At 51.5% G+C, this 24,244-nt stretch overlaps 1 protein-coding gene across 3 annotated transcripts in view; it reads left to right on the forward strand.

Annotated features, from left to right (window-relative positions):
- CNTFR (ciliary neurotrophic factor receptor) overlaps window positions 1-24,244 on the forward strand; it is a 320,553-nt gene that overhangs the window by 267,404 nt on the left and 28,905 nt on the right. For all 3 annotated transcript variants that reach the window (XM_063295908.1, XM_063295909.1, XM_063295907.1), the window contains exons 5-6: window positions 13,631-13,748; window positions 15,132-15,298. In XM_063295908.1, coding sequence (XP_063151978.1) covers window positions 13,631-13,748; window positions 15,132-15,298 — 285 coding nt within the window. The remainder of the gene's footprint in view (window positions 1-13,630; window positions 13,749-15,131; window positions 15,299-24,244) is intronic.

The following is a 24,244-nucleotide window of genomic DNA, read 5'->3' on the forward strand; positions in this document are numbered from 1 at the left end:
CAGTTTTAAACCATCATGGGGGCGGTTAGCCTGATCTCCATGGGGAGATGTTCCTCAGCCCCAGCACTGACACTGAGAAACCATACCCCCTCGCTTTGGCTCCCCACATCCCTCAAAAGGGTTTTAACATCCCTCTAAAACTCACCAGGGAGGGGGCTCAGGAGGCCCCCTCGCAAAGCACCAGTGCTACCACCAAAATCTAGCACCTCCTGTCTTCATCTCCCTTTACCTCCCGGAAGTGTGAGAGACTTCTGCCAGGAAGATCTAGCAGGTCAGGCAAATACAGACTGGAGGAGGTGGTCCTGCAGGTGTCCAGGTGCCAAGTCACAAAGGGCTTTAAAGGTTGAAACCAGCCCTTTAAATTGTACCTGGAGGTGAACTGGTGACCAGTGCAAGGCCTGTAGGGAGGGTGTCCCGTGCTCCCAACCTCCAGAGCCTGTTAGCAGGAAGGGTGCAGCATTCAGGACCAGTTGTAATCTCTGCCTTCAAGGCAGCCCCACGTAAAGCGCATTGTAGTGGTCGAGCCAGGTGGCAATAAAGACATGAGTTACTATAGCCGTGTCCTCTTGCACCAGGTAAAGCCACAGTTGGTGCAACTGAAGCCAGAAAAGGTCCCTCTAGCCCAGTGTTCCTCAACCTTGGCAACTTTAAGATGTGTGGACTTCAACTCCCAGAATTCCCCAGCCAGCCATGGAATAAAAAAGATGTCCTTTATTGTAGATCAAACACTATAGGACTTTTTCTTCACTTCTTTCTCCTTCCAAAAGAGGGAAAAGTGTCACCGGTTTTCAGCAGCTGCGGTCAGGGGCGATCTGCAGTTTCAGTCCAATTGGGACCTGGGGCCACAGTTCACCCACCCCCAACGTTTGTCAATCTGGCATTAGCAGTAACGTTAGCTTCTGTTCATAAACCAGAAAGCCTGCAACCTGACAGGATGTTCATCAGTGGGTTGGGTGTTTTTTTTAAAGGAGACCTTTTTTAAAAAAAATGGCAAAAAAGACTGCTTTGAGCTTGGTTCTAAGGTGGGTTTTGGAATTTTTCACAGCAAGCTGCTACTTGAAATTGAAAACCAGAACTAGGGTTAAAAACATTCATTAATGCTAAATATTGTGATGTACTTTGGACTTGCAAGTAAAAAGAGCATTTAACAGGCAGGGGAAAGGGCAAAGCCAAGGGAAATGGGCTTCTCTGCTGTTTTCTTTTAAGCTGGGCCTCAAAGCCAAATTTCTCTGGTGAGGTTGGCAGGTTACAACTTTTTGCAGAGTTTCCCCCCCCCTTATCGCTGAATACAGATTTAAGCGTGCATTCGTGTCATAAAACCCCAGCCATAGACTCTGGGCATTTTCACAGAGCGTAAAAGCCATAAAATCCACACAAAAACTCTAAAAGTAAACCTAAGATCACCACAACATTAAGCAATTACCTGGCACAGTGTGCAGCTGCATCCTGTCCAGCCACCTGTTCTCCATAAGCCCACTGGAAGAGGACCACCTCTGACTCTTTCCAAAACGAAGTCAAGGTGGGGCCATTTGACCGGAGGTGGGGGGGTGCATATTCAATAGGAGCAGGACAGCCACGGAAAAGACCTCGTCCCAATTCCCGGTATCCGTCCTTCTGAGGAATAAAAAAGGGGTTGGGTTCACACAACGCATTTAATCTGCTTACTAAATTAATCCATTTTCTGGGTGTGCACAAAACAGTGAATTACCAATTAATCAAAAAGGCTGAGTTCGCATACCCTGCAAACTGCAAAAATAAATAAATAAATAAATAAATAGATAAATAGATAAATAAATAAAATCTAGGGTTTATTGATTTAGAAAATTTATATAGATACCCGTGTTAAACATACAACTCTGGATGGCAAACAATCCATACAAAAACATTTTTTTAAAGAAAGGAACCAATTAAAAGAGTCCAGTGAAAGAAAAGATAATGGAGACAGTACATAAATTCCATAAAAACAAACCCATGTACTGATATGTCGGGTCCCACCCACATCCTGGCCCTCGTGCCTGGGGAAAATGGTAGAGCAGGCTAATGCCAACCAAACCCAGGATGTGGAAATGCAGGTGTGAGGTGTTTCTCTTGGTTCAGGATGTTGTGCAAAGATCACCCCCTCGTGTGCCCAGGGCTGGGAGTTCACAGCAATGCCTTGGAGAGACCTCTGCCCCTCTCCCTGAAAGACCCCCCTCGACAGGCCCATTTCGCCTTCCCAGGGGGCCAAGGGGTCTCCGGGCTTCCGCTGCACCAGCGGGCCGAGGCCGTCTGTCTGTTGTCAAAGGGCCCCTCTTGGGCATGGCTACTCTTGCCAGGCTTCTGAGCCTATCAGGGAGGCAAAGGAGGTGCAGCTACAAAGGCACTTTGCACCCCTGCCCATCAAAAGAGAAAGCCGAGAGCCCCCCTCCTCCAAAGTGTCTTCTTCCCAGGGACCTCTCCACTCTGCTCTCCAATGGCTGAGGCAAGTCTGGAAGGGAGATGTGGATATGTACGTAGCTTGCTCCCTGCTCTCAACAATGCAAATGCCACCCGTTTTCAGTGCCAGTGTTCAGACTGGCACTTACCCAGCCCACTGTGGAAGAGAGCACCTCAGATCCCAGATAAAAGGCAGCCGCCTGGAAACACCTTTCTCCGTCTCTGCCTGCCATTCATCTCTTTCCCCTTCCTGCCCCCCCCACCAAGAAATCTGGCCTGCCTCCAAAAGCAGCATTAGCCCTCCCCCTTCCTCTATTGATTGGGCTTTGCTATTTGATCTTCTCTTTCTAATGCAAAGCTCTTAATTGGCAAGGGAGGGGGAGACAGGATGAGAGAGAGAGAGGCTTACACTCAGAGAAATGCTGAGCTGGCCTGCCCGTGGCCAACTTTTTAACTGCTCTCCAGATCTGCCTTTCAGGCGTGTCAGCAAGCGACAGGGGTTGTGTTTTTCATAGCAGGTTGGTCCTCTCTGATGACCGTCAAAAGCGGAATCACCAGGCCAGCGTTTGTCTCATCTGTTAGCCAGAAAACAGAATTCCGGTAGCGCCTTTACCGGCTAACAGAATTTATTAAAAGGCAGCCAGGATGGTACTGCTGAAGCTTTGCTTGCCTTTTCAGTGGGCACTCTATGCCTTGGTTGTAGAAAATTTAGAGAAACACTGATTTGACTGCTTCTCACTCAAAGCTTTTCCCACTGCTGACTTGGCACTCGCCACCCCTTCCTGAGCCAGCAGAAAATGATTCTGGCATGAAATCTGCTGTCTTCATTGCCAACCCTTTCCTGACTCTTCTTGCCTCTGTTCCATCCTGCTGCTGAGTGAGGCTGTCCTGATTATGTGTGTGCAACGTGTGATAAGCAGAGCGTTTGGTTGAGCCCTCCTGCTTCACTCGATCAGCAGCCAGTGGGAAAAGATTCCACCAATCCCAGAATGTCAGCCCCACCAGGGAGGCCAGGCCAGGAAGCAACTCCACAGGAAGGCTAAGATGGCTTTTGAGAGTAACTATAATCACCAAATCTTGGAAGTCTGATTGTACTTCCTGCCCTTCTATCCATGTGAATTAGGGAGGTGTCTGTCTGAGCCACTTCTACATCCAGGTAGTCCTCGCTTAATAACCATTTGTTTAGTGATGGTTCGAACTTATGACGGTGCTGAAAGACCCACTTACGACCGTCGCAGCATCCCTGCAGTCACATGATCACTGTACTTTCTGCTTGTTTAGATCTGTTTTTCCCCTGGTGACTTTGATAATGGATCTCGCCTATCCCTGTCAAGGTCATCTTCCTTATTCTACACAGAGCAACAGGGGGATGGGGTGGGTCTGACTGTAGGGTGCTCGGGGGAGGCAACAGCAGAACAGGGGAGGGGAGGGGATACAGCCAGTGGGTGCTTTTCTGAGGTCCCCCTGACTTCAACTGACTCAGTGGTGGTGGATCCTCACTGGCTTTGCCCCCCTGCAGCTGCTGGCATGTCTCTTGGAACAGGGGATTGCTACGGGGAAGACCAACTTCAGCCTGCCTCCCTCTTGGGTTGGGCTTATGGACAGGCTTATGAGCTACTGCCCTGAAGCAGCGTGCGATTCCCATCTTGGTAAATGAAAGCAGCTCCGTGGGGACAGGGCAGAACAAAAGTGGTTGCCGGAGTGTGCTTGTACCGTGGTTAGCAGCTGGGGGGTGAGGCGAAAGCGGTTGCCATTCTGGGCAGCTGGTTTCTGAATGGCATAAAGGACCATCCAGCGAGGAGGGTGGGGGTCTGCAGGGTGGGGCTTTGTGGCCTGCTTGTGACCCCCATCTTGACTTTTTTGGTTCGCCTCCCAGTGGACGCCCCTGGAGCAGAGGATGCATCTTGGATGTAAAACCTCTCTGGTTGTTTCCTTAATTAACTGATTCATTGATTGGTTGAAAAAAAGGGGGGGAAAGGCTGTTCCTCTCAGCAATGCTCCCTGGGCTTTTTTAAAAACAGGATAAAGTTCAGTAATAAAAAATGGTCATCTGGGTCAAAAAAGAACATGAAGGGGCCTGGGAGCCTGCGTGCACTTGTGCCTGATGTCCCCCAAAGACAGAACAAGCATATATCCCTGGGGAGGTGCACTCAGAAAGCTGCCCCAGTTTGCCCCCTAACTTGCCTTGGGTGGGGGGTGAGGGGGGTCTGGCCCCCAAATGTATCCCCCTGACTGTTGGGGGAGGAATATTTTGCAGACCCTATTTGGCAGATGAAAAGCCCCTGGCATCTCTTTTCCGCCTTCCTTCCTGGGATCCCCCAAGGCTGCTCTGGTCCCACAAACACAGTAAGGATTTACACACCATGGCTCAGTGCTGAATAAAGCGGGAAAAACTGGTTATTTTCCAAAAGACGGTGCCACAGCAAAAGAGGGTTTAAAATGGGCCGGAGACAAGCCAATCGTTGCCAGATCAAGGGGACCGCCGAGGTGGCCAAGGCACAGGGGAAGGGGCACTGGAGGCCCATCCTGTGTAATGGCGCATCGGTGTTCTCAGGGTGGGAGGCCTCTGCACAACAGCCCCACCTGCGGGCGACTGAGAAACCTCCTCTTGGGTCCAAGCGCTACGGTCCCGCTGTTCTTTGCCACCCAAGACCAGGCTGGGTATATTCACGGGGGCCGATCCTTCTCCCACCCCTTGAACACAGCCTGTCCCTGTGGCACACTGGAGATGCTGCAGAGCACCTGTGGCAGGAGGGCAGGGGGACAGCAAGCTGCTTCCGGCCGCCTTGGTCCCCCTTCAACTAACCTCTCCAGGAGAGCCCTGCATGGCCCATCCCCTGGCCTTCATCTGGTGTCTGAAGGCTAAAATGGCCATTAGCTGAGCACTCCACTCCCGTTGGCGGAGGGAGGAGGATGCAAACAGGAGCCCCCAGGCCACCTGCCCATTGCTCTCTTGCTTCCTGCACCTTCTTCCATTATTCTCCTTTACGATTTCAGCTCCGAGCTGGTAATATCTCTGCTTTCGGATAAGCACTCCGATAAGAGCCTGGAAGGCAAGGCACAAAGGAGGCTGCAACCGGGATCAGGCCCTGATCTAGCTTCCGGTTAGTCAGGAGCCCTCCCGTGCCTGGAAGGTGGGAACGAGGCCTCTGGGGCTTCCAGACGTTCTTGTCTAGGTGATGTGGCTTATGGGCACCCAGCCTACTGTGGTTTATTCTGCAAACAACCCTGTTTTTAAACTCATGGCTTATTGCAACATGTGGATCAGGCCAAGGTGACCTCTGGCAGAGTAGAAAGAGGGAAGATCGGACGTGCTGGGGGGACTGGGCTGCCAAGCCCCTGTGCATTGCCCAGAGCTCAGAGGAGGGAAGGCCCAGGTCCAGGGATTGAGCAGCTCGGCTTTTGAAAAAGAGACTGGATTTGGGATCTGAGCCTGGCCTGGGCTGTAGGATGGCATTTACCTCTGGCCGGTATAACCCAGGCCCCCGCCAAGTTTCAGGGAACCCTCATGTGACATCACAGGGGCATCAGTGAAGGCGGCAGAGCGAGAAATCTGATTTTGGAGTGAAAAGGGGTCTTGTGCTACCCACCAGCACCACCCACGTGGGAGAACCGGCCTTCCGTCTGCTACACGCCCACCGCCCAGCCCCCCCCCCGGAAAGGCCTGAAGCTGCAGGCAGACATGGAAAGGGGTGTCTGGGGCTGTCCCTCTCCGAGTGTTGCTGGAGACACTGGTGGTGCACCTCTGCCTGGCCGGGGGCACAGCCGTCATCTCTGGGTCATGCACGGTGAAGGTGCAGCCAGGGTTGCGCAGTTCAGCTAAGTGTTTCCTGGGGGGCACGGGGGCCTCAGGGAAGCCTGGATCAGAGCTGTGCTCTCCACACTGGACGGATGGATGGGGTGGCCCCCTTCTCCTTCCTGGCCGGGGGGGTGCAGGGGGGGACCAGCAGGAGGGTCACATTTCTCAGGATGGCGATTTCCATTCAAGCCGGCCTGTGGCAGACCCAGCCCGAGCTTCAAGCTCCAGCTTTGCACTGAAGTTGCCGGAACGTTGTTTTTCACCTGAGAGTAGCAAAATCAGGCCACCCAGGAACTGAGGCAGTAATAAAAAATAGGCTTCTGGCTTTCACAGAAGTCTTCCTCCAGCCTCAGTTTTTCTCTGGCCACTTCCAGGGACAGAGGAGGGTGTCTCCAGCAGCGTCTTGGAGAAGAACCCTTCTGGCCATCCAGGGATCTTGCAAGGGCCACCACTGGCTGGCTCCCAAGGAGGGCCAGAGCAGCTCCACAGGGCTCCCTGCTGCCAAGGGGTCTCCGTTCGGCTCCCCGGGGAGGGGGCAGCCTCCAGTCTTTCAAGAGCCCGCTTCAACGGTTGGCTCATGGGCCAGCCGTCAGCCCCTCCCCGAATACAGAGGCACTTAGGCCTTGCGTGCAAAATGGATTTTCTGGGAATTTGCAAGGAAATCCGTTCACCAGTATGGGGCTTTAAATTAATTAAAGGACCCGGAGTCTTTTTAAGGATTTGGGCATCTGTGTCAGTCTCCATAATAATGGAATAAAACCTACTCTGAGGTTTTATCCTTTGGAATGTTCTGCCCCAGCCCCACCAGCTCCTGCCCAAGCCCCCCGGTGGCCTGCTATTTTTGCCTTTTCTTCCCAGAAAGGTTGCAGGCCTTTGCAGACAGAGCCCGTCCTCATACGGGTCCTCCTGAAGATGGCTGAGGAGGACGAGGGGTGGCTTGCAAGCACCCCCCCTGCAAAGGGTCTGGGGCTGCAGGAGTCGAACCCAGCGCCCTCTGGCATTTTAGCCCTTGCTGGCGGGAGGGGGTCCGTGGCCCCTTTCTTACCTGTAACCTGGAGCTGTGACCATACTCTCTCGGCCAGCAGCAGAATTAAAGACAGCTTCGGGCGGAGCTCCACTCCTGGGGATGACGTGGACACAGCTAGCCAGTTTTAGGGCAGCAGCACGGAAGAGGTTTCCTTTCTTTCCAGAGGGTTTTTGTTAGGACTTCCCAGTGTTGTAGCATGCAGTCCTAGGATCCCCTGGTGGTCTCCCATCCCAGTTTCCTACAGAGCTTCTGCAGCTGAGTCGAGGCCATCCAGGTACTGCCACTTTTGTAAGGTACCAGCTGGGAGGCGGGGCTGGGAGCACTTAGAAGGCATCCAAGGACTCATTGGAAGTAATTTCAAAGAAAGTTGGGAAGCCTAAGGGGGTCTCATCAGCTGCTGCCATTCAAGAGCAGGCCGTCTGTGTGGAAACTGCATTCAGGCAAATTCTGCTTCTTTTTCATTCCCGCCCTCCGCTTCTGCCAGCTGGCCCTTCTGCGCAGGCAGGGGTGTCTTCATCTGTTCTCTGATCTCGCACGAGAGGCATCAGATCTGCTGTCCTCTGATTTCTCACAGACTGTGTGGGAATATGCTCTTGAACTTTTATTGCTTTATGGAACGCCACTTGCATTTTTCGGATTCTCAATTTCCGTCTCCTGCTGTTTCTTGAGTCTGAACACGGCTCCGGTCCACTGCCTCTGCCTCTGCCTCAGTCACCGTGCACCGTTTGGCAGCTGCAGGGAATACAGGAAGTCCTCACTTAACAACCATTTGTTTAGCGATGGTTCAGACTTAACAACGGTGCTGAAAAAACCAACTTAGGACCAGTTCGCGCACTTACAACCATTGCAGCATTCCTGCAGTCGTGTAATCACAATTTGGGCAGTTGGCAACCAGTTCACATTTATGAGCATGGCAGTGTCCCATGGTCACATGATTGCCATTTTTGACCTTCCTGGCCAGCTTCTGGCAAGCAAAATCAATGGGGAACCACACAATTCACTTAACGACCACTGCCAAAAAGTCATAAAATCAAGTTGGATTCGCTTAATGACCGCTTTGCTTAACAACTGAAATTGCAGTCCCAATTGTGGCTGTTAAGCGAGGACTACCTGTATTCCCAAACCAAGCCTTGTTAGCTTAAACGTAGAGAGGATTATCAGGCCCTTCCAGACAGGGAGTTTGCCAGATTTGGGGGTGGGGGGTGACATTTTCCCTTCTCTGCAATGATTGGCCAGTGGCAGTTAGATAAATGGGAGCAATGATCAGCCCCCTAATATTAGTCTACTAATTGCATAGATTGGCCCACAGAATTGACAGACGATTAATGGAATAGTTAATGGCTTGGAAATTGAACAAGCTTGCTTGCAGTGATTCCTGTCTCAGTGTCACTATGGATGAATAGCTCAGGCAGGGCTCTAAAAATTAAACACAATTTGTTATTATCCACTTGGCCAAGTGTCAGGGTTACATTCAGGGATAGACTAAGCTCTCCGCTGCCCCAGCAGCATCTGTTTGCATAAAGCCAAATTTAATATAGAGGGGGAATTAAGGTATTTTACAGCTCAGGAAACAGGTGATATGGATGATTTATAGATCTAATTTAAGGGGAATACAGTTGTGGCAGAGGATGATATTAGGGCTAAATTGATGCTCTTGGTCTCCCTGGCCCGAGTATCACGGCACGGCGTCTTATAAACATATAAAACTAACAGTTGCACCAAAGAGAAGAAAGAGAAGCAGGGATTTGGGGATGATTAGCTCAAAGTGATAATTGAGTAGCCGGCTGTGAAGAGGGACGGCAGCAGGCCTCCACACCGTGGCGGCACAGGAGGTCCCCCCCCCACCTGGCACAGCTGCCAAAAGGGCAGCAGCCCATCCTCCTCTTTGGCATCTGTCTACATCCATGGGAGGACCAGTTGCCCCTTGGGGGAAGCAGGTAATATGAGCGTTAGCAGAGAGACCCCGGCAAGGAGGGGAGGATTCAGTCCTACTCCAGGCCTGCTTCGACATCATTAATTAGCCGGTGCGTCTGACTCCCGCCATGGTCTTCTCAATTGCCACATATGCCTGTGGAAGTTGGACATTAAAAAAGGAGGATAGAAGAAGAACTGATGCATTCGAATTGTGGTGCTGGCCAAGTTTATTGAAAATACCATGGACTGCCAGAAGAACAAACAAATCAGTTTTAGAAGAAATGCAACCAGAACGTTCCCTGGAGGCGAAGATAACTAGGCTCAGACTCCCATACTTTGGGCACATCGTCAGGAAAGATCGATTGCTTGAAAAGGATGTTGTGTTTGGCAAAGTCGAGGGCAGCAGAAAAGAGGAAGACCTTCAACGTGATGGATTGATGCAATCACTGCAACAATGGATGCAGACATTGGAACAGCCAGGAACACGGCGCAAGACCGAGCAGCCTTTCGTTCTGTTATACATACAGAGGGTCGCCATGAGTCGTAAACGACTCGACGGCAACTAAGAACAACAAATGCCACGCTGGTGCCATTGGCATTCTAAAAAGCATGGCCATCGCCTACCGAGATGCCCGTGGAGGCCGTCCCAGCAGCTTGGCCTCCTCCCACCCGGGAGGAATCGTCAGTGAACCAGGTGGGACCTGCTGTTCTGACTCAGATCTCAGGCGGCCCCTTTGCCCGAGAAAGGCTTCTTGACCCTTCCCGGCTTCCTGGTTTTCCCTTCCAGCTGAGATTCGACCCTTTTTGTGGCTACCATCTCCTTTCCACCCGCTGGCCTCCTTGGTGCTCCCAAATTGCTGGGTTCCTCCAGGGGTGCTCACACCAGCCTCTCTCCTCCGCTCTCCACCATCCTGTCGCCAACCATCGGCTCGGTTCACTCCTGAATGATCTGATCCTCCGCGGGCCTTCTGAGTTTTAATTTGGGATCTGCTGTGAAAGGTGTTTCCCCCCTGTGAATAAGGCTGCGCTGCTGTCTTCCTGTGACCTTCACCTGGGAGAGGGCCCCCCGGTGTTCCCGCACACTCCGTTTCTCCTAGACATCCCGCTTCGTCTGGGCTTCCTCCTTCGGATGTATGGGACTGGGCTGGCTAGGACTCCTGGGAGCCTCAATCCAAAGTGTCTGGTGGACACCTGCTTGCGGAGAGCTGTCCTGGAAAGCCCAAACGGCATGTTTTTCTTTCTTCACCCAAGGAGAGCACCACCGCCATGGTGGCATCAGCAGCTCTTGCCCACACCCATGCCCACATCTCAGACCCTACGTCTTGGCGAGCAACCCGCGTGTAACATCCACAGAAAGAGGCGCAGGGGGGCAAGAAGTAGATGATGAATAGGGGCAAGTCTGGTGTGAGAAGCAAATGACCCAGCCACTGCTGAAAGACATGCAGGGCTGGGACAGAACAGTCTTGGCACCAGGAAGGAGGCAACGGCTTGATGTTTGGCGTGTAGGGCACGGACGTCCGCCCAGATGGTGCGGGAGGACCGCAGATGCCCAGGACTTGAGAAGCAGGCAGTGTTTGGGAGCTCAGGAGTTGCAGAGCCAAGAACCGGGGAAGTGCCAAGCCCCCAGCTGGGGGCTCCTGGCAAGAATCTGCTGCTGAGTGGCCACCTCACCAGATACAGGGAGAGGACCATAGGATGTTTGGGGAGGTGGGAGGGCTTTCCTAAGGTGTTATCTATTCCATACAACACTTCATATTTTGTGGTGGTGGTGGTGGGAAGTTTATTAAAAAGGGATTGCATAAAGTCCTATGAAGTCTGACGTGGTTCCCCTGTGATGCTAAACCATAACGCAGCTGGTTGCATGGCACTTAGCAGAATGGGCAAACCCACCCTTTCTTACCATCATGGATGAATCAAGCCTGTTCTACAAACCATGATTAAAAGCACCTGGCGTAGGGTGAGGAGTGAACCCAGCCTGTGTGTACCATTGCTATGGCTCACCCTCTTGCCCAGCAGCTAGGCTGCCTGGGCTAATGGGAGCTGTAGTCCAATACCTGGAAAGGCATCTCTTTTCGATTTCGGAAATGGGTTTCATGCCCATTTTTGTCTTGAGAAAGAAAAGCTGAAGCAGCCTGTCGACTGGTTTGTGTCCCTGGCAGAGAGGGTAAGATGTGGGCGTCAGTGTGGGGCACATGCCCATCTGCCATTGGCACCTTTTCCTTGTAAGCCAGGCGTGGGAAGGGTTGCATCCCGGAGGCCAAATGCGCACTCGGCCTCTTGATATATGCTTGTAACTACTGGAGACGGTTTAGCATCTGGTGTTGCATAAAAGGAGAGGGACTGGTCCTCTGTGACCTTAAATCGATGCACCCTTTGCTGTTCCAGGAGAAGGGACTCGTGTTCCCCCACTCCTAATATCAGCTGCTTGGGGAAAGGTCCGTCCATGCTGGGCAGCAGTAAATTCAGGGGCGATGAAGGGAAATCCCTCTGCCAGGATCCCTCCTGTCATTATGAAGTTGGCAAGGATTTTCAGCAAGTGGGGCTGTCCCGCCCTTCAGCTACCAGCTGCCCTAGTGGCTTCCTTAACCATGGGGGGCTGGAGGGTCCAATGGTTCCCTGTGCATTTCTGGATAGAGCCAAGCCAACATCTCCATGGTTCCTGTGGGGTTGGGTCAGCCGTGCAACCCGTGTGACATCGTTGTCCCTCTTGGCCGAACGACCATCTCTGGTTCCGGAGTTTTCTCCTCCTCCTTGGAGTTGACTCCACCTCAAGCTACTTCCGGAGCCCAGTCGCCCCGGGTTGAACCAGGCCCTTCAGACGCTTCTGTTAGGAAGGGAGGACCTTTATTTTCAACGGCTGCGCTCAATACCAGTTTAAACAAAGGTTTTGAATTGCAATATTATTACGCCGTTGATGCTGGTTTGTATGTGTTGTGGCTTCAGTTGTTTTGCTTGTGCTGGGCTTTGAGATTGGCACATTCCAATTTTTTTTTTAAAAAAAATCAGTTTGTGCTACTTGTCTGTCCATTGCAGAGTTGAACCTTTTCAAACAGGCCGATGTCCGGCTTCGTAGGAGGACTGGTGGCCCCATTGTGAGTCACCCGCTGGGGCCCCGGACCACTCCCGTGATGGCGCAAGGCGGGCAGCATTTGGAGCCGCCCCGATTTGCGGGGGGGGGAGGCTCCGTTGAGTGGGGCAATCACATCTCACGAATGGGTGAACCCATGATTGGGAGCTGAGGGTGTCGAGAGGGGTGGGGTTTGCTTTTTAAAGGTGCTGAAGCTGACCTGACAATTCAGCTCCATCTTATGCTGACAGCTGGAGGGTTGCCTGGTTCTGGCAGCATCGTTGCAGAGCCACAGCAGGGAGGCGCTCTCAGAAGCGCATGGGAGCGCACGACTGGCCACAACATCCCTCCTGGGCCCCTCTTGCAAACCCTTGCGAACGTCTCCTCTGGAATGGAAACCGGAGGGCAGGAAGTCCAGATGTTCAGTGGAGATGTTCAGCACTGCAGAAGGCAGGACTGGGGTCAGGGATATCTGCAGGGGAAGTCAAAAAAGTCAAGACGGTGGCTGCGGCCTGCTCTTTTTAAAATGTGTCCCAAAATAGGCAAGGGACAGCACTTCAATCATGTGGTCACAGATGCCATCTTGACTTTTTTGACCCTGTAGACGCCCCTGATGGGGGAGCGTCTCTTAAAAATGCTCCCCCCATTACAAGTTCCACTAGAAACCAACAAAGGGTCCTTCAGAGAGAAATTTTGTAGCCCATCCTGTCCTTTCTCCCTTCTCTTTCTCCCCTCCCTACCAAGCATCTTTCACAGTGGCTAAGTTTGCGTGCCCACCAATCCATCCTGCTTGTCTGGTTTTGACTCAACCCAGTCAGCACCACTGTGATCTGCAAACTTGGTTTATAACTTTGCAGGATGTCTGAATCCAGCCAACGACCCCAGCTAGGCCTGCAATAGTGAAGCCAGCCGGAAGGGCGGGGTGGGCGCGCCACGCTGCCACTTCACCCAAACCCTGCTGCTGCTTCGGCTGGGTTCACACCCCATGCTAGCCAAGGCTGGGGGGCGAGGGGGTTGCGGTTCAGCCTGTTGCAGGAAGGCAGCCCTTCTCCTACCTAGTGGGCGTCACGTGGAGCCGTCCGATGGCTAACTGGTGTGAGCGCAGCATGCCATGCGCACAGCAGCTGTGGCTTGCAAACCAGGTTTAGATTTGGCATGTTGAATCCCTTACCTAATGCAGAACCCCCCAAAGAAAACCTTCTTGCTCGGAGACTCACCGTTTGGGGGGAATCGGCATCTTCTGCCCTTCCCCATGGAGGACCCCAACCCTTAACTGACCCCCAGGTGCCCAGGCCAAGGGCAGACGGGTCCGTTGCCTTTCGGAGGAAGCTGCAAATGTTCTCAGTCGCGGCCAGCAGAGCCCAGAAGCCTGACGTCTGTCTGTCTCTCTCTCTCTCTCTCCACACAGCACCTCCCCGCGAGCCCAGCTTGATGTGCCGGTCCAACAACTACCCCATCGGGTTCTACTGCAGTTGGCATCTGCCCAGCCCGACTTACATTCCCGACACCTTTAACGTCACCGTCATGTAAGTGGGGCCTTCAGACGGGGGACAAGCGTACGCTCCCTTTGCCGGCCAACAACGCGAGCCAGCGTCTGGTGGCAGCCACGAGAGACTGCCCTGTTGCAGGTCCTGCTGGGGGCTCCTTTCCAGCCTTCTGGGCCTTGAGCCGCAGATGGGGGGGGGGCAAACCTGGTCCGCAAAAGTGGGCTTGTTTGATGCTTGGGTGCATTCTGGGGATCCAGACCTTGGGGCTCTGGGCACGGGGCAAATCCAGTGTGCGTTCCTCCAGCCGGTTGGGGGTCCAGGACTGCAGATAGACGCGTTGGGTGAAGCAGCTGCAACCGCAGAACTGCAGCTGAGGAGGGTTTCCTGAATGTGTTTCTTTTATTTCGGTGCTTTAAGGTGTTCTGTTCTAGTCTTTAATGTTTTATATATCCTTACTTTAACGAAGTGTTTACGACTATAACTGCTTTTATAGTATTTTGGTGAGCCTCCCATAGCAGTTAAGGAAGTGGAGCACCTTTTCTAAATAAAATAAATCAATACATAAAGCTAGGTTAACAAGAGGCAGCTCCTGAGTTCATGTTACAGGCTGTGCCTAAGGAAATGAAGCACATGCCAGCTTGCATTCAACTCTCCACCTTCATCTCAACTCAGCCTCGTTCACGCAATGCTGAATGCTCCATATTTTCACCACTTCTTCAGTGCAGATTTCATTCCTCGTTTTCTTTTTGAAGACCTGACATGTAGAGCCTCCCTCGTATGCACACTTGCTACTTAGTTTTCAGGTATGCAGATTGGCTCGCTTACTTGAGCCTGCAAATAGGCAGCGAAGGTTTTAAACTGGAACTTTAGCGGCTTTTTTCTGGTGACTTTAGAAACTGGCTTCTTCTTGTGGGGTCCCTTGTAACCCATTCTCTGCATAGAGAAGAGGCAGGGGGAGGCAGGGAAAGCTTCATTCTCCCCCGCCTGCAAGGCAGGGACTAATCTTTAGTGGCCAAAGCTGCCTTTGTGGTTGGGGGCGGCAGGGATGTCACTGGCAGGGGGGGGTATTTGACGCAAAGCAGACGGGGGGTCTGTAGAAGTGGACAGGCCCGGGGTCTTTGCTAACCTTGCAGAGTCTTTATTTCCTAAATCAAGTTTGAGGGCTTCTAGGGTGGGGCATGAGAAATACATCCCTTTCACCCAGGAGGAATGGGCCGGGGGATGCGGCAGACAGCCGCCAATGCTGGAGGGAGCCCCGTGGCATCTGATGTCGGGAGTCTGCCGGGGTGTCTGCAAGGGGTCCAGACAGTCAAGAGGGCAGCTGTTCAGCTGGGGATCGAAGCTGGCCCCTCTTCTACAGGCCTCCTTCTCCCCCAAGGGTCTCGCTGACAGCAGCCCCACCGCCTTTCTCTCCCCTCCCAGACATGACTCCCAGGAGATCGTGTGTGAGAAGGACGCCGTGCCCAAGAACAGGTGCTACATCCGCTACCCCCACCTCTTCTCCACCAAGAAGTACAAGGTCACCTTGACCGTCACGAACGCCCTGGGCAGCAGCTCCACCACCATCTCCTTCGATGAATTTGCAATCGGTGAGTGCAGCGGTCAGCCCCCGCCCCCCGGATCTCAAGGAAGGGCACCTGCGGAGTCCAGAACTGAGAAACCCTTCAAGGAGCAGGGCAGCCGGGCAGCCGGGCAGCCGGGCAGCCGGGCAGGGAGGGCCCCACCCCACTTGAGGGCTGTGGCCTCCCGCAGAAGGAGGTGCCCCCCCCCCCCCGCCTCACAGGACAAGCTCAACCTGTTCCCGAATCCTCTTTTCCAAGCAACAAACCAAACCAGGGAGAATCAGGAAGCCTCTTGGGGTGTGTTATTCCTGGGGAAGCATTTATTAGGCGATGGGAGTGTTTCGCTACATCCGACCGCGGCTGCAGAAGGCGGTGAAAAGGGTGTCGTTGGCAGCTACATAGCAGGGTGAAGCCAAGAGCAAGTGGCACATACAGGGAGTCTTCACTCCTGTCCCCCTTTTAACAAACAAATCTTCATTACGGTCAAAAACCAGCATAAGGAGGTGGGCTACGGTCAGTTAAAAGCATAGAAAATACATCATAATCTGATATGAAAAGCTAAAACACAGAAGTCTAAAGGAAAAGGGAAAAAGGAAGGAAAGATAATCTAGAGGGAGGGGTAAGAGTATTAGATTGGTATAGGGGAGCATTTGTGGTGTTTGTTCGTTCGGTCGCTTCCGACTCTTCCTGACTCCATGGACCAGCCCACGCCAGAGCTTCCTGTCGGTCGTCAACACCCCCAGCTCCCCCAGGGACGAGTCCATCACCTCTAGAATATCATCCGTCCACCTTGCCCTTGGTCGGCCCCTCTTCCTTTTGCCCTCCACTCTCCCCAGCATCAGCACCTTCTCCAGGGTGTCCTGTCCTCTCATTATGTGGCCAAAGTATTTCAGTTTTGCCTTTAATATCATTCCCTCGAGTGAGCAGTCTGGCTTTATTGCCTGGAGGAAGGACTGGTTGGACCTTCTTGCAGTCCAAGGCACTCTCAGGATTTTCCTCCAACACCACAGTTCCAAAGCATCGATCTTCCTTCGCTCAGCCTTCCTTATGGTCCAGCTCTCGCAGCCATATGTTACTACAGGGAACACCATTGCTTTAACTATGCGGGCCTTTGTTGTCAGTGTGATGTCTCTGCTCTTAACTATTTTATCGAGATTTGTCATTGCTCTTCTCCCAAGGATTAAGCGTCTCCTGATTTCCTGACTGCAGTCAGCATCTGCAGTAATCTTTGCACCTAGGAATACAAAGTCTTTCACTGCTTCTACATTTTCTCCCTCTATTTGCCAGTTATCAATCAAGCTGGTTGCCATAATCTTGGTTTTTTTGAGGTTTAGCTGCAAACCAGCTTTTGCACTTTCTTCTTTCACCTTCATCATAAGGCTCCTCAGTTCCTCTTCGCTTTCAGCCATCAAAGTGGTATCATCTGCATATCTGAGATTGTTAATGTTTCTTCCAGCGATTTTAACTCCGGCCTTGGATTCCTCAAGCCCAGCATGTCGCATGATGTGTTCTGCGTACAAGTTGAATAGGTAGGGTGAGAGGATACAACCCTGCCGCACTCCTTCCCAATCTTAAACCAGTCCGTTGTTCCGTGGTCTGTTCTTACTGTTGCTACTTGGTCGTTATACAGATTCCTCAGGAGGCAGACAAGATGACTTGGTATCCCCATACCACTAAGAACTTGCCACAATTTGTTATGGTCCACACAGTCAAAGGCTTTAGAATAGTCAATAAAGCAGAAATAGATGTTTTTCTGAAACTCCCTGGCTTTTTCCATTATCCAGCGGATATTGGCAGTTTGGTCCCTAGTTCCTCTGCCTTTTCTAAACCCAGCTTGTACGTCTGGCAATTCTCGCTCCATGAATTGCTGAAGTCTACCTTGCAGGATCTTGAGCATTACCTTACTGGCATGTGAAATGAGTGCCACTGTTCGATAGTTTGAACATTCTTTAGTGTTCTCCTTTTGGGGTATGGGGATATAAGTTGATTTTTTCCAGTCTGATGGCCATTCTTGTGTTTTCCAAATTTGCTGGCATATAGCATGCATTACCTTGACAGCATCATCTCGCAAGATTTTGAACAGTTCAGCTGGGATGCCGTCATCTCCTGCTGCCTTGTTATTAGCAATGCTTCTTAAGGCCCATTCAACCTCACTCTTCAGGATGTCTGGCTCTAGCTCCCTGACCACACCGTCAAAGCTATCCCCGATATTGTTATCCTTCCTATGCAGGTCTTCTGTATATTCTTGCCACCTTTTCTTGATCTCTTCTTCTTCTGTTAGGTCCTTGCCATCTTTGTTTTTGATTATACCCGTTTTTGCCCTGAATTTACCTCTGATGTTTCTAATTTTCTGGAAGAGGTCTCTTGTCCTTCTTATTCTATTGTCTTCTTCCACTTCCGTGCATTGCTTGTTTAAAAATAATTCCTTATCTCTTCTGGCTAACCTCTGGAATTTTGCATTTAATTGGGCATATCTCCCCCTATCACTGTAGCCTTTTGCTTTCCTTCTTTCTTGGGCTACTTCTAGTGTCTCAGCAGACAGCCATTTTGCCTTCTTGGTTTTCTCTTTCTTTGGGATGTATTTTGTTGCCGCCTCCTGAACAATGTTGCGAACTTCTATCCAGAGTTCTTCCGGGACCCTATCTACTAAGTCCAGTCCCTTAAATCTATTCTTCACCTCCACTGCATATTCCTGAGGGATATTAGTGAGCTCATATCTAGCTGATCTGTGGGTCTTCCCTAATCTCTTGAGTCTGATCCTAAATTGTGCAAGAAGAAGTTCGTGATCTGAACTACAGTCAGCTCCAGGTCTTGTTTTTACCAACTGTATATATGTCCGCCACCTTTGGCTGCAAAGGATGTAGTCGATCTGATTTCGGTGTTGTCCATCTGGTGAAGTCCATGTATAAAGCCGTCTCTTAGGTTGTTGGAAGAGAGTGTTTGTTATGCAGAGTGAGTTGTCTTGGCAAAATTCTATCAGCCTATGTCCTGCTTCATTTTGTTCTCCCAGGCCATGCTTACCTGTAATTCCAGGTGTCATTGGACTGCCCACCTTAGCATTCCAGTCTCCCGTGATGAAAATAACATCTCTTTTAGGCGTGTTGTCCAGTAGGTGCTGCAGATCCTCACAGAACTGCTCTACTTCAGCTTCTTCAGCATCTGTGGTTGGGGCGTATATTTGGATCACTGTGATGTTAGATGGCTTGCCCTGAATTCGAGTTGAGATCATTCTATCGTTTTTTGGATTGTATCCAAGCACTGCTTTAGCCACTTTACTATTAATTAGGAAGGCTACTCCATTTCTTCTGTGGTCCTCTTGTCCACAGTAGTAGATCTGGTGGTCATTTGATGTGAAGTGGCCCATTCCAGTCCATTTCAGTTCACTGACGCCCAAAATGTCTATCTTTAATCTTGACATCTCACCAATAACCACATCCAATTTGCCCTGGCTCATAGATCTTACCTTCCGGGTTCCAATGGCGTGTTGATCCTTAGAACATTGGATTCGCCGCTCACCACCAGCACCATCGGCCGCTAGCCGTCCTTTCGGCTTTGAGCTAGCTGCGTCATCACGTCTGGGGCTAGTTGAACTCATCCTCTGTTCCTCCCCAGTAGCATTTTGACCATCTTCCGACCTGGGGGTCTCATCTTCCGATGGTATACCGACATATCTCTGGTTGTACCGATCCATTTAGTTTTCACGGCAAGAATACTGGGGTGGGTTGCCATTACCTTCCCCAGGGATCGCATTTAGTCTGACCTCTCTGTCATGACCTTCCCGTCTTGGGTGGCCCTTCACAGTTTAGCTGATGGCATCACTGCGGTGCTCAAGATCCAGCACCACGACAAGGTAACAATCCTTTGCTGAAGATAGGGGAGCATAAAGGCTAGTATATCTGTAAACACAGCCCTCTAGTGTATTGAGATAAATGCTACATTATGGCACTGGTCATCATCTGGCGAATTTTAAGCGCCGCTCACCGAACCGGGCAACATTGTGTGTTGTAGCAGGGTTGGTATCTGACAGCAGCAGGGAGGTGGGAAATCGTCCTGAGCACCCTGGGCGTTTATACAAGAATGGCAAAATGAGGCTAGTGCAAATGTCTCTACAGTACAGGCACTGGGGGGAGGGGGGCACGCGCTCTGTCATTTCGGTGTGGCCAGGGTCCCAGGGGCCTTGTCTCTCTGGGTGAGGAGTCTTGCCGGATCGGCCTTCAGGGACAGCAGAGGGGAAGGCATGACATTGTGCCAGAGTAAAGGCCCTCCGATGGTTGGGTACCTCGAGTTTAGTAAAGTATGTCACAGCAGGGTACCCCTTTTAAATTTGCAAACCACCTTCCCATCAGTGTGGGATTTGCTCTTAGAGGACCCCGTCTTTCTCCCCGCTGCCCAGAGAAAGAACGAAGGCATTGAGCAGGTGACTTGCTCAAGACCAGCTAATGGCTGGCTTCACACGTCACCCAAACCTGGGTTACTAGAGGCAACTGTTTTCTCCTAAGTTAACCAAACAGACTAGATTTCCACAATATGTGAACCCAGAGCAAAACAAGGCAAAGTTAAAACTAGCCAAGCTTAGCATCATCTGCTAACCCTTTAGCGTGCCCAGGCTGTACCCCTTTTGCAGCTGGCAGTGCAGTGCTTCCTGTCGTCCACGTGGCTCAGTTTGCACGCTGTGCATCTCCTACTTACCTGCTTCTTCCCTGGACCGAATGTGGCGCCTTGTCTGAGGGCAAGCAGGCATGGGGAGATCCTTCCAGAGGTGGCTGGGAGGAACAAACCTCTTCCAGCAGAGTCCCTGCCTGGATTCTCCGGCAGGGAGCTCCCTCCCTCCCTCCCTCCCTCCCACCCAGCAAGCCCAAAGACGATGTGCCAGTCGGATGGGAAATGGGGGAAGCGCTTTTTTTATCTCCTCCTCCGCAGCTGCACTCCACAGCGATTAGTCGCCAACTGCAGGGAGTTGCACCACATTTCCATTCTAATTTGAGGCAGAAAGAGGTGGCATCTCTTGACATCTTCTGCCGCTTCCCTCTGCCACAGGCCTGCTGAAGCCCTGCCTCTGTCCCAGGGAAATTGCTGGCTTAATGATGCCGTCATGCAGATGGATGCAGGTGGTCCTGGGGGAAGCGCTTAGCCAGAAGGGCAGAAGCCGCCCGGCGGGTTCATGGCCAAGTGCCTCACGGGCCCTTCCCAGGAGAGGCCAGAAGTCGTGAAAAGTGGCTTTTCAGACCAGCTGTGCAAACAATCAGAACTGAAAGAGGGTCAGGTTGGGAAGCAGAAAATTAAAAAGCATTAACAAGCAATTGAGCCTGAGAATTAAGCCTCAGGTTCCTACTTAGGAAAGCACTTTGTCTAACATTAAATGCTCCTTGCAGTGACATGTGCAGTGGGCAGGGCAGGTTCTCTCTAATCAGAAGGACCATCGGTGGCAATCAGGGAAAGTTGGATGGATTGGATGCAGTTGAAATGGCTCTTAATAAAAGACGCAACAGGTATAAAATCTCCTTTTTTTTTTCAAATGGATATTTTGGGGCAATTTCTCCACACGCCATCTTTTCACACTGTTTGCTTTGCTTTGTTGTTATGCCTCCTAGCAAGACTGCGGTGGCTGAGACATGTTCACAGAACATGCTTGACCCGGCTACTGAATGAACCTGTTTTTTTAGTCCTTACAGTTTGTTTGACAGTCATCTGACCGAACAGGCTTGGTGTGCATCACATGCAAAGCCTCAAGGGAAGCTAGCTGAAGTGGAAACTTTGCATTTTGCACAAATACAGCTGCTGCATTGATACAGGTAGTCCTCTCTTAACAACCATTCATTTAGTGATGGTTTGGACTTATGATGGTGCTGGAAAAACCAACTTACAACCGGTTCTCACACTCATGACTGTCACAGCATCCCTGTGGTCATGTGATCACGATTTGGGCACTGGGCAAGCAGTTTGCATTTATGACCATCACAGTGTCCCGTAATCACGTGATCGCTATTTTTGACCTCCCTGGCCGGCTTCTGGCAAGCACAGTCAGTGGGGAACCATGTGATTCACTTAATGACCACTGCAAAAAGGTCATAAAATCGGGTTGGATTCACTTAATGACTGCTTCAGTTAAGCGAAATTCCAGTCCCAACTGTGGTCGTTAAGTAAGGGCTACCTGTAGCTTCAACCGCCCAATTGTGTTGCTGGGTTCCCTCCTGTCCTAGAAGTGGTTGGAAATGCTGCTGCCTTAAATCTTGCTGGTCCCATGCAGCCAGCATGGGATTCTACAGTTTAACACCAAACATTCAAAGGATTGTGTTTGGTTGCTCTCAGCTGAAAGAAAACACTGCCCTGGATACTGTCAGCCCTTCTAGGTAAACCAGACTAGGATGCCAGAGTTACAAATGCTAATATTACTTCGTTATAAGGTTGCAGTAACAGTATTTTGCAAGTCTGCATGCACTTCCCCCCTCCCTCCTTTATGAGAACAAGGGAGGGTCTCGTCTGAGACGCTTTCTCAGGTTACAGTTCTGCTCCGGACTCAGGTTTCTTTTATCTAACCGCTGTCTTGGTGGCAGGTCTTCCTCCTGTTCCTCAGGGTTATCCCTACTTCCCATTACAGATACTTGAGGTGCTGCATTTTTTTATCATTATTACTTCTTTCCCACTGTACAGTCACCTGATGGACCCTTGGTTGTTCCTTATCACACTGGGTTCACTGTTCAACCCTTCAGCAGTTCAGCCACCAGGAGGCAGCAGAGAGTTAGAGGTCTTCCGTATAGCTTGACCGCCACCTAGCAGTTGCCCAAAGCTGTGCAGCCAAGATGCAGCCCCCGGAAAAAGGCCATGGAAGAGTGGGAGTTTGAGCAAAGGGCTTTGCTTGGGGTGGGGAAGAATCAGTGCTGACCTGTAAACTATCCTTTGAAGGAGAGGAAATGAGGCTTCCCTGGGGGCAGACCTTGGAAAAGGCACCATGCAGGCTCCCAAAATACAAGAGCCAAGTCCCTTCAATTGCCTTTTCAGTTACATACCTTAAGCCTGGGATGGGCCTGTCAAGTCTGGGTCCATGGGTCAGCCAAGCCATTTAAAACCCCCAAAATGGCTGTGGAGTGTGGGTTTCTAGTCTGTCTCTTGGCCAAACTAGCAGGTCACCCAGCAGACCTGCCAGACCAACTGGGGCCAAGCTGATTGCCACCCTGGACTGCATCATCTCCAACTTCCTCCTCCATGCGTCATGGATTGAGTGGGATAAGAGGGAAAACCTCACCTCAACCCATGTTTGGGCTGCCTCGTGAGATACAAATAGAGCGGTGAAGCTGAAGGTTGGAAGCCCAGGCTGGACCACACCTCCATGAAGAGAAGAGGAACTGATCTCCACAATGATCTGACAATGGAGCATGGGCAGTGGTGGTGAAGTCTTGTGCCTCATGATGGCATCACGCAACTTAGGGTTGTGGAACACATGACGTCATCACGGCCTCTGCCAGACAGCTCTATGTAGTAGGTTGGGTGGGCACCGAACTTCATGGCTTCATGGGGATGGGCTTCTCTAACATTCTTCCTGCTGTGCCAGGCTGGCTCTCATGTTTAGCCCTGCTTCTGAACAGGCTTGGCACCAATCGCCTTACACGTCCCTTCCCATGTCACACTTACCCACAATTAAGTGAACTGTGGTGTACTCAGTGAACACAGTTTTCTGACTGCACAAGACCTGGATCCTGACCTGGGTCTGCATATCAGTTTTACACAACAGGTGCCTTTTTGACGGGTCTGAGCATCAGGCAAAACCGGCCTACAAATGAATACATCTTGCCCAAGCAAAAACAACTCCTATGTTCATTAAACTATTTATAGCTTGGTCACCATCCAGAGGGTCTGACAGTGTGTTACAATCCACAAATGCAAGGTAAAATAGAGCCAAGTATAATAAATAATAAATTAATTTAACAGACAGTGGGCAAGATAGGGACATTTTTTCCCCTTAGAGATAAAAGAAATGGTTGGGCACTGACACGACGTCCCCAGTGCAAAAGAAAAGGCCCCAAAGGGCAAATGTTCTTGGGGCCAGCCTGGGCTCCTACGCTGGAGCGCCGTAACAGAGACAGGGTGGCAACCAGGCCAGCTGAGTCCCAGAGTCCCATCTCCCTGGGCCTGTGCCCCAGCAGCCGCTAGAAGAAATCAGCTGGCTTTGATGGGCGCTGAGCCAAGCGGGACTGGTGCTGAGATGCTGCAGCTGGGAAGGCTTTGTAAGTGTGACTTTGTGGCGGGAAGGGGGGGTGCGTGAGCCATGTTGCTGGATTCTGAGCTGTGGTGTAACAGCAATAACGGAGAACACAGCCTTGACAGATGGTGTTTGCGCTCTCAATGCAAATGCAACAAGAGAAAGGAAGGGAATTCTTCATTCCCAGCTTTTCTAATGGCAGCCGTGGGCAAATTATGGAAAACAAACACCCGGCATTAAAAATGTAACATCCTGACGGTGTTAATTATTCTCCACATCAAAAGCCATTCGGGGCGGATGCTGCTGCCACTGTTGCGCCATGTGACGTGCAGATGATGAGCCGCAAAATGCCGAGGGAGGCGTTTGGGATGTGTGAGGGTTGATTGCCCTTGGTGCAGCAGGATGGTGCTCTCTGGCACCTGCGCTACTCCGGGGTGGAAGGAAGCGTCGGAGCAGGGCTGACAGGGGTGGGTGGGCGGGGAGGCAGCCCTGGCCGGCAAGAAGGAAAATCAGGCAGCTCATCGGAGACACAAGGCAGGTGACAGTCTCGCTGCCCCGAGCCGGAGGAAGCGGCCAGATGCTCTTGCGTGAGAAGATGCCTGCGTTCCTTGCCCTGGGGAGAGGGGCCCTCACGCCAACCAAAGTGCGGCGGGAGTCTCTCTCTGCTCGCCCATCCCCAAGTGGGGCCTCTTCTGCAGGCGTTCCAGGCAGAGTCCTTGGTTGGTGGCAGAGCTGAGCGGTCGGCCAACAGTTGCTCCCAAGGCTATCCTAGATGT

Source organism: Candoia aspera, chromosome 2 (assembly GCF_035149785.1).
Source record: "Candoia aspera isolate rCanAsp1 chromosome 2, rCanAsp1.hap2, whole genome shotgun sequence".
Taxonomy (NCBI): Eukaryota; Metazoa; Chordata; class Lepidosauria; order Squamata; family Boidae; genus Candoia; species Candoia aspera.